The sequence below is a fragment of the Phoxinus phoxinus genome, assembly GCF_949152265.1.
Source record: "Phoxinus phoxinus genome assembly, chromosome: 13".
Taxonomy (NCBI): domain Eukaryota; kingdom Metazoa; phylum Chordata; class Actinopteri; order Cypriniformes; family Leuciscidae; genus Phoxinus; species Phoxinus phoxinus.
The window spans coordinates 28,128,809-28,139,089 of NC_136888.1; the positions used below are offsets into that span (position 1 = coordinate 28,128,809).

A 10,281-nucleotide genomic window follows, 5' to 3' on the forward strand; every position below is an offset into this window, starting at 1 on the left:
ATTAAATAGCATTTTTGAATAGGTATGAGTAAAATTATATTAGCAAACACCGAGAGATGGATACTCAACTCATAGTCTTAAAAAAATCTACAAAAATAACATTTAAAATAAATTGGTGCACGTCGCCCCCTGATGGGCGTTGCCATGTTGACACCACATGACCAGCCATGATACGCGTTTTCGTAACGCAGAAGCTTGCTGCAGTTCTGATATTGTATTTTCTGGCCTGGCTATGTGTACTTCTTTGATGTCAGCTGAAGTGCATTCGACTTTGCTGATAACATGTTAATAATTTAAGTCATTAGATCAATTATGTTTAATTTAAAAACATAATAGACTTACAACATTTAGGCCTACCTAAATGTAAATATACCAAAATGCTTCAAAAGAAAAAATGCTTTTGAGTATATGGCCCCCCGAATCATGAAACATAAACACAAACATAATGAACACCTTTAATGTAATAAACTGCACCTGTGGTTATTACGCAGTGGCATCATGTGAACTTGAGGGTAACTGACTAAAAAAATCCCAGGACCAGTTGGTAATTTGCAAATAAATAAATACAGTGCTATGCATAAGTTTAGACACCCATGCTAAAGTTGACTAAAAAGAGGAATAAAAAATCATCTTTTGGAAATTGAACTTAATGCCTTAATTTATTCAATTAAAGAAAATTGGTGTCCTTAAAGGTTAGATTTTTCCTATTTTTTTTTTAATTAAGGCATTAAGTTCAATCTCCAAAAGATGATTTTTTATTCCTCTTTTTAGTCAACTTTAGCATGGGTGTCTAAACTTATGCATAGCACTGTAGCTATGAAAAGTGAAATTATTTTTGAGAAGAGGTTTAGCATTTGTTTAGAGTTGTCATTTGGTTGGATATTTTGTTCTAATGCAATTAAATTCTTAAACATTTAAGTACGATTGCCAAGCTAAAAAAAAAATTTTCTCTTTCATCACTATAAGAACATGAACATGTATTAATAAAGTAAACAAGGTCAGTTTTGATTTCATGTTCACCTTAAGTGTACATAAGCATGTGAAAAAGGTTAACACTTGCTCTTTTTCCTCTTAACTTGTGATTAACCTCCCAGGGCTTTACAGTCATATGAGCTATGGTATAATGGTCTTGTTAAATACCCTTTTGTGACTTTTTATTTTATTTAATTTTTTTACATCATATGGAGTCATGGTTTGATATTCAGGTTTTCATGATTTTATTTATTTATTTATTTCTGCATGTCTTCATACTTTAAGACCTGAGCTACTTCTAAGCGATACTTGTTATGTGATAAATATTGAGAGATCCGTTGTTTATGATACATTTATTGTTTGCATTTCTGTTCAAGAATGACATCACAAGCTTAAAGAGGATACACTAGCTTTTTTCAAGTATACAGGAGACAATTGTGCTTAAAATAACTAAGCTTTGATGCTAACAAATTAAAGGGTTAGTTTACCCAAAAAATTTAATTCCGTCATCATTTACTCGCCCTCATGTCGTTACAAACCCGATAGACTTTCGTTCATCTTCGGAACACAAATGAAAATCTTTTTGATGAAATCTGAGAGCTTTCTGTACGTCCATTGACAGCTACCACTTTGACGCTTCAAAAAGTTCATAAAGAGATCGTAAAACCAATCCATATGAATTAAGCAATTTTATGAAGAGATGTGAATGCTTTGTGCAAAAAACATAATTTACCATTATTATACAAATATTAATCTCCAACACATGTTCATCATGCAACGTCTGCTCTCGTGTCAACACAACACACATGGTTTGTGGTGCTCTGGTCTCGTGAATACGCGTTGGAGATTAATATTTTGTAAATAAAGTGGTAAATTAATAGCCAGCAGCCATATCACCCTGTTGCCCAAGACTGGTTGCCCACTGAAGCTAAGCAGGTTTGAGCCTGGTTAGTACCTGGATGGGAGACCTCCTGAGAAAACCAGGTTGCTGTTAGTGAGGCCAGCAGGGGGCGCTCACCCTGTGGTCTGTGTGGGTCCTATCGCCCCAGTATAGTGACGGTAACACTATACCGTCAAAGAGCACCGTCCTTCGGATGAGGCGTAAAACCGAGGTCCTGACTCTCTGTGGTCATTTAAAATCCCATGGCACTTCTCATAAAGAGTAGGGGTGTAACCCCGGCGTCCAGGCCACATTCCACCCATTGGCCCTTGCCAATCATGGCCTCCTAATAATCCCCATCCACTGAATTGGCTCTATCACTCTCTCTCCTCTCTCCACCTATTGCTGGTGTGTGGTGAGCGCACTGGCACCATTGTACTGTGGCTGCCGTCGCATCATCCAAGTGGATGCTGCACACTGGTGGTGGTTGAGGAGAGATCCCCTGATATGATTGTAAAGTGCTTTGGGTGTACAGTAGTATTATGAAAGCGCTATATAAATGCCTCATTTTATTCTTAATTATGTTTTTTTGTGCAAACAAAGCACTCACATCGCTTCATCAAATTTAGGTTAAACCACTTGAGTCACATAAATTACTTTTATGATGCCTTTACTACCTTTCTGGGGCTTGAGAGTAGTTGCATAGGCTGTCAATGGATGGAAAGAAAGCTCTCAGATTTAAAAAGATCTTCATTTGTGTTCTGAAGATGAACTAAAGTCTTACGGGTTTGGATCGGCATGAGTAAATGATGACAGAATTTTCATTTTTGGGTGAACTAACCCTTTAAGATGATCAAATGTCATTGATTAAAGCTCATGAAAACAGTGCAAAGAATAATTAAGTGTGCTTTCTATGCTTGCAGGCGTAATACACTGTACAGGCTCATGGTTGGTAGGTTGCTGCACAAGCTCCCATTGCTGAGGCTGGGCATTGGGGCCCAGAGTCCCCAGAGCTGGCTGATGAAGAAGCAGACTGACTTGGCCCTTGGTACCTTGAGGAGGAAGAAAAGAGCAACATTTAAATGTGGACAATTAATTTAAGCAATTCATTTTTCTGTGTAGCAGCTGAATTATGTATGATATGCAGGGTACTCACCACGATCTAGCTTTCATGACCCGTGATGCAGTCGACTTCTTTCTATGATGGACAAAGTCACGGATCAAGTCTTGGGTTCTTATATCTGACCTCTGAAGATCCAAGGGCACCATGGTGGGTGGAGAAATGTCCAGCTCCAGAAGCATGATGTTCTCAGCCTGTGCCAACAAAAGATTTGTTTAGTCAAATTAATATACAGTTCAGAAGTTTGGGGTCCGTAAAGGTTTTTTATTTTTATTGATCAACAGTGACAGTAAAGACATTTGACATGTTACAAAAGAGTTCTATTTCACATAAATGCTGTTCTTTTGAACTTTCCATTCATCAAAGAATACTGAAAATAAATACATTTTATCTCACGGTTTCTATAATATTAAGAAATGTTTTGAGCACCAAAACCACATATTAGAATGATTTCTGAAGGATTATGTGACACTGTGCTCAGTTATGCCATCACAGATAATAAATAGAAAACAGTTATTTTAAATTGTAATAATACCTTACAATATTACTGTTTATTTTTATCAAGTATATGCAGCCTTAATGAGCATAAGAAAAATATTAAAAACTCTTTCTGACCCTAAACTTTTGATTGGTAATGTCTTTTTTAAGGTTTTTATCATAAAATGCTAATTTTTTATTTCATAATGATTGAACGTTTTACAAATGATTAAGCTCTCTATAATACTAACCCTGTATCTAGAAGGAGACCCGGTTGCCACGGCAACTTGAGCATACTGACTAATAGGTCTCTTGTATCCCACTACAGAAGTTGGCCTTCGTCGAACAAGGGGGGAGTTACTGGAGAATGAGAGAAAACACAACATCATAAGATAAGAATATCATCCTCGTGCTCCTGTAATGTTTGCAACAATGTTGTTCTTTCACTTACTTTTCTGAAGGGAGAAGAGGTAAGACTTTCCACTGGTCTTCCTCGCTATCAAAGTGGAGACGATTTATGATCTTATTCTTTTCCTCTGGAGGAATGAAGTTCTCAATGATCAGATTTCTGGGGAAAATACAAAGGGACAAGTGACAAAATCGAAACCATCAGGAGAGGAGCTTTGTCTTTTTGCAGTTTATTTCAGGACAAAACTGTGAGGACAGGTGGGACGTACTTGAATTTCATCTCTCTTGTCAGCTCATTCATTGTCTGCTCCAGTTCCTGCCTCATTGTGACATGTTCATTGATGATATCGCCAATCTCAGACCTCACCAACTGCAGCTTACTGTAAAACTGAGAAGAGCAACCAATTCAGAGTTGACTGGGGGGGAAATGAAGACATTACTTCTTACATTTCACTAAAATATAAGACATACAGTAGCTGCTGTAATATATTAAACATGGTTTATACAATGTACAGAACTGCAAATATCGCCATGTTACAAACATAATTTAAAAAAGTGCATTCAAAACTGTACAATGCAATGAATGAACAGTGTCCTTGACAAAAACAAACTGACTGATAAAACACAAGCTAAACAAGCAATCTAAAGGAAGTATCTAATGCCTGATATAGATCCATACCATGTTGGGTTCTGGAATTAAAAACTCCAATCATTTTCTCTATAAGGAAATGGATTTTGAACGATAACTTATAAACCTTTAAAGACAGACATACTGTGAGCTACGAGGTTGTTAATCCATGTATTTGCTTCTGCTGAAGCCGTCAGCCCGCATCATTTCAGCTCATTTTTAAAATAATCGTGTTTAACAGTGGCATTCCTAGTAAAAAAAAACTACATTACCCATGATGCTCTACAGACAATTATACCAATCAGAGAGTCGAAAAAGCAACATGTGCCAAAATAGCTCTTTAGCTCCGCCCACTGAAGCACTGCGAACACTCAAAATACTGAAATATTTTTATATTTTGCAATAAACTTAAAGTATAGTTTTTATTCATATAATTAACATTTGTAAACGAGTAGTGCATGTAAATGAGTAATACCCCACTTGTGAAAGAAAGGTGATTAGGATGATGCAAGGTGCTGAAGGCGGGTGCTAGCAAGTGGCTAAACGGGAATACAGAAGTTGTCAGGGACTTTAAACGTCTTCATGTCGAACAGGAAAACTCATCTACTCTTTAGTCTTGTTGTGTTTACACTCACACTCTTGCAAACTATTCTTTTCAACTTACAGATTTTAAATAAAGATTGAAAGAGCTATAGGAAGCTTAGCGATTGTGACATTGTCATGTCATGTGACCATGGTGTAGTTCATTTATAGCATTACTTTAGCTTTTTACTAAATACGATTGTATTTAGGCTTCAAACGCATGTGTTAATTTGTGAAGACTATCTTGATGAACAAAACGTCTAAGAATCATAAACTTTTGTTGGTCACAGACCTTATTTTCTGCAATAATCAAAAAGCCAATAGAAAAATCCTATTGGCTTTTTGTCGAGGGAACCAGGCTGATGCGATTATTGTACATTGTCCAACTTCTTACTTGACAAGTTATCAAATAATTGGGTTTAAAATGATTTGAACCAAAATGATTGAATTATGTGAGGAAACAGACTATGAAGTGATAAGAAAGACACTAAGAGATGTGTGTCTATTTACAGTTTAGCCGTCAATTTAGAAAGATATATGACTGCAGATTGCCATGAATGCCTAATCAGGATTGAGTATGCATTATAAGTCAGAATTGTGAGATATAAATTCGCAATTCTGACTCGCACAATTGCAAATTTATATGTTGCAATTCGGACCACATTACTCCCAATCGCAAGTTTATATCACGCAATTGTGAGATAAAAAGTCTAAAAAAAAAATATTCTGTGGCAAAAATGAGCTTCCATAGTGTGGAGATGAATTGTGACCTTACGCACCTTTCTAAGTTTCTTAGTCTTAAATTCCACCTCTTGCTGTAGAGTTGAGAACGTCTCTTTCAGTTCAATCGTCTCTTCATCTTGATCAAACATCAGCTGCTGCATCTCTCTTTCCTGTCTATCCTAGAAGGATTTATCACACACATGTGAGATTCTCATTGTATTATTCTATTGTATTATAATCTAAAATATGTATATGTCTACTTTTGTACTACAGTTACCTGTTCAGCAATCTCCTGCCTCGTCAGTTCCATCATTTTCTGCTGTTCATTGGTGTGGTCAATGATGTTTTTCCCTCCAACCAGAAGCTTACTTTCCATAACCTACAGAAAAAAACATGGCACACAGTAATGATGTGATTTATGAATGATATGGTGTATAATTTTCATGAAAAGTCTTGTGGAAATAACCAACCTTGTATTTTTCAATAATAATTTCCATAGCTTGTTGCTCCTTCAGCAACTCTTCCACAGTCTTTGCTTTCTTGTCTACCGTGCCAAGTTTCCTGCTAATATCTGGCTTGTAATTGGCAGAGGTCATGGCCATCTGTTGCTTCCACCAATATTCCTCCACGGTCTCCTCCCGAACCGTCTCAACGACCCCCACCTCTCCATCTCTAGGAGTTTCCACCTCTCCGCTACTCATGCTCCTCGTAATCCGCATACTGTTTCTCCTCTTTCTCCTCCTTTCTTTTGCCAGCATCCCTCGTTCCTCGAGCTGCTCCTTTAGGCGGGCTATTTCCTCTTGGAACTCACGGAGCAGGGCGTCTTTGGGGTCCTCGTTGATCTTTGGCTTGTTCCTGATGTTCTTTGCTCTGTTGGCGTACCTCAGTGTGGTGAGAGTCTCATCGTAGTGGCACGAAGCTGGTCCAATGGTGGCCACCATAACAGTTTTAGCGTTGCCTCCGAGGGAGTCCTGCAACAGCCGGGTGAGTTTGGAATCCCGATAGGGAACGTGGGTACTCTTCTCATCCACCAAAGCCGAAATAACATTTCCAAGAGCGGAAAGAGACAAGTTTATCTTCGTAGCCTCTTTAAACCTTTGTCCCTGCACACCTGTTTTGCTTTGCCGCTCACTGCCGGCAAGGTCCACCATGTTTAACTTTCCGACACGAATGTGGTCCTTACCATCGATGCCCATTTCGCTGCATTCAACGGTTACGACAAAAATCGCATGAGATCTGGAGCTACGCTCGTTCATTTTGGTGAATCCGACAGATCTTGATTGGTTCCCCAAGTTCATGACATGTTCAATCTCCTTTATGTTCTTAGTCACCACACACGAGAGATCTTTGACATAGACGCCCAAGTCTGGATTTTCCTTGATCTCCATTTTTTTATTGTTGTCCTTACAGAGGAGGTCTCGTATCTCTTCTTGATATATTTCGAAGTAAGACACTCTCACGAGATACTGTTGGTTCTGAGATCTAGATATATGAGTGAAAATATGCTGAAATGAATTTGGGATGACTCCCCTCGTCTCAGGGTTTGTGGGCACACCTTCCATTGTATATGTTTTGCCAGTGCCAGTTTGCCCATAAGCAAATATAGTTCCGTTGAACCCGTGCAAAACAGAGTCAATTAGAGGTTTACATGCATAGTCATACAAGTCGTATTGTTTTGAACCCACGTCATAGACAGCATCAAACGTGAATGTTTTTATGGGATGATTTCCGGATGATTTGGGATTTCGCACGCTCACCTGTCCCAGTCTGACATCTACTTCAACAATTCTTTCTCGATTCATCGCCTCTTCCTTCTTGTTTAAAGGGCGGCACCGCACCACCACCCTCACCGCCTCTGATTTTTTGCCAATCGACATGGAGCGTGGTCGCAGTAGACTATTTCTCTTCATCCTTTTTATGATAGAGTCTTTAGCCTACGTCTTTAATATTCTGCTATGTTATGGACGCAAGGAACGATGAAATAAAATACGCACATTCATATGCAGCCTACAAATGCGCTTTTGGATGCAGAAAAATGTATGTCCGTCACATGAAAACGTGAGCGCAGATCATCTTGGTCCAACGCCATCATTACATTCCGCTCAAGCATCGTGTCTCGCGCATCTCCTCTCAGTCTCCAGCTCTGGCTGCACAGTGCACACGCCCTGCTCCTCACAGACAATAGGCAGAGCGCGCTCACAGGCGGCGTGATGCTGATAGGTAGATAGCGTGTTTTCTCTCTGCGTGAGGTGTGACGCATTCGGTGTGGGTAATAATTATTCAATGATAAGATTACTGGTGATTACGTTATTAGAAGTCAGTTGACTATAATAGAGCACAATCATTGTATATGGCTTAGCCTAAACAGTTTATCAATAATTAGGTTATTTGACTATAACCTTTCATGTTTGGTTTGAGACGTCAAACCCTTTTAATAGCTTAAAAACATAATTTAGAATAAGATGTGGCCTACATATATTTACAAAGGAAAAGTGCGAATTTTACCATAAAAATTAAATGATGATGATACAAGCCTTATATGGCTTTTGTGTGTGTGTGTGTGTGTGTGTGTGTGTGTGTGTGTGTGTGTGTGTGTGTGTGTGTGTGTGTGTGTATGTGTATGTGTAGGCTACTTGGTATACATTACATTGTGGGAACCATAATGTCCCCACAAGGATAGTAAAACCTGAGATCACCTCCATTGTGGGGACCAGCCAGCGGTCCCCATGAGGGGAATGGGTTAATAAACATACTAAATTCTAAAAAACATACTAAAAGAATCTCTTTCTCGGACCTTTACCATGACTGTTCCCTACTGGTGGAATGATCTGCCTAACTCAGCCAGAGCCGCTGAGTCCATACCCATTTTTAAGAAATTGCTGAAGACATATCTTTTTCGGCAGCATTTAATCCAGTAATACTAACACACTCTTCTCTATTCTAACAAAAAAAAAAAAAAAAAAAAAAAAAAACTGTACGTTGGATTGTACTGTGAAGGGTCATAGCACTTACATACTGTTGGTCTACTGCTAGTTTAATTGCTTCTATTGTTTCTCATTTGTAAGTCGCTTTGGATAAAAGCGTCTGCTAAATGAATAAATGTAAATGTAAATGTAAATGTAAATTATATATTTTTGAAAATGTAAAAATGCAGAATGTCTCCTGTGATGGGTAGGTTTAGGGATAGGGGCAGTGTAAGGGGATAGAATATACAGTTTGTACAGTATAAAAACCATTACGCCTATGGAATGTCCTCACAAGGATGTAACTGTGGGATAGTCTAATGTTAATATGGGCCTTCTTCCTTCTTCAGTGGCTACCACCACATTTGACCTATTAAATTAGGACATCTCGTGTGTGTGTGTGTGTGTGTGTGTGTGTGTGTGTGTGTGTGTGTGTGTGTGTGTGTGTGTGTGTGTGTGTGTGTGTGTGTGTGTGGCCTAGTAAACCCTACATTATGAGGAAAAATGTCCCCCCAAAGATGGCAATATCCAAAATCCTTGTCCTTGTGGAGATATTTTTTGAGTGATGTTTTTTGAAAATACATGTAAAAACACAGAAAGTTTTCTGTGATGGGTAGGTTTAGGGTTAGGGGATAGAATATACAGTTTGTACAGTATAAAATCATTATGTCTATGAAAAGTCCCCATAAAACATGAAAACACATGTTTTACACACTGTTATACTTTGCCTTGCCTAAATTATTTCAGATGTCCTGATTTGTATACATCTGACATAAATGTATATATGTGTGTGTAGGAGCCATGTTAAAAGAAACGAATGAAAATTTATAAAAAATTGCAATTCTAATATTTTTTTTACTATTGTATATGTTTTATTATTTTCTTACAGCACTAGTGTCAGTGTCCCCCCCCCCCCCCCCCAAAAAAAAAAAAAAATTGGCTAGACTAGTCAATCCGAACAGATAGGCTATTAAATGTTATTGCAAAATGCTGCAGTGATTCAGAATTACAATAATTAAGTTTATGAGTAATGATCAGGCACGTGCAGAGGGGGGGGGCTTTGGGTGCTCGAGCCCCTGCCCTTTTTCAAAATTAATCAAAAGTGCCCTTCTCAAACAAATATCATTGATAATATTGTGGTCAATAAAACAAAATGCAGTTGCTTATAATTTACATGACAATGTGTACAAGACTAAAGTAGCCTAAATTCACGTTTATTTTTACGTTTCTGTCAGTCTGAGGTGTCGTTGCTATAACGCGTTGCTATGGGTTGCGTCACTTGCGTCAAGTTGTGTGTGTGTGTCTGCTCCGGTCTTGATTGACCGGTCTCCGTTTTCGAGGCTCTAAAACTCCGGAGTAGTGTGTGGGCGGCAGGCATAACCGTAGCAAAAGTTATGCGTTTTAAAATAAAAATGTACTAGTCAGTGTACACGTACAGTGTTGTAGGTATCCCACACAGTCTGCTTGGGAACCGATGCTCTCGAGCGTCTTTCAGTGAGTATGGCTCGACGGCAGAAAAAAAAAAAAA

General features: G+C 38.4%; 1 protein-coding gene across 1 annotated transcript; it reads right to left on the reverse strand.

Moving 5' to 3' along the window:
• Window positions 1–1,316: 1,316 nt before the first annotated feature.
• kif3cb (kinesin family member 3Cb) lies at window positions 1,317–7,937 on the reverse strand. The gene is made up of 8 exons (XM_079631971.1): window positions 6,261–7,937; window positions 6,068–6,169; window positions 5,847–5,969; window positions 4,127–4,245; window positions 3,901–4,017; window positions 3,701–3,809; window positions 3,009–3,166; window positions 1,317–2,904 (listed from the first exon to the last, which is right to left on the reverse strand). The coding sequence occupies exons 1-8, from the start codon at window positions 7,698–7,700 to the stop codon at window positions 2,796–2,798; spliced, it is 2,277 nt and encodes a 758-aa protein (XP_079488097.1). The 5' UTR covers window positions 7,701–7,937; the 3' UTR covers window positions 1,317–2,795.
• Window positions 7,938–10,281: the final 2,344 nt, after the last annotated feature.

What these genes read in the sequence shown, in the direction of transcription:
- kif3cb (XM_079631971.1), bottom strand. Translation starts at nt 7,700, where the DNA reads ATGAAGAGAAATAGTCTACTGCGACCACGCTCCATGTCGATTGGCAAA. An exon ending in GGCAGGAGATTGCTGAACAG is followed by an intron (nt 5,970 to 6,067) that starts GTAACTGTAGTA and finishes AAATCCTTCTAG; the next exon opens with GATAGACAGGAAAGAGAGAT. An exon ending in GGTCTCCTTCTAGATACAGG is followed by an intron (nt 3,167 to 3,700) that starts GTTAGTATTATA and finishes TTGTTGGCACAG; the next exon opens with GCTGAGAACATCATGCTTCT.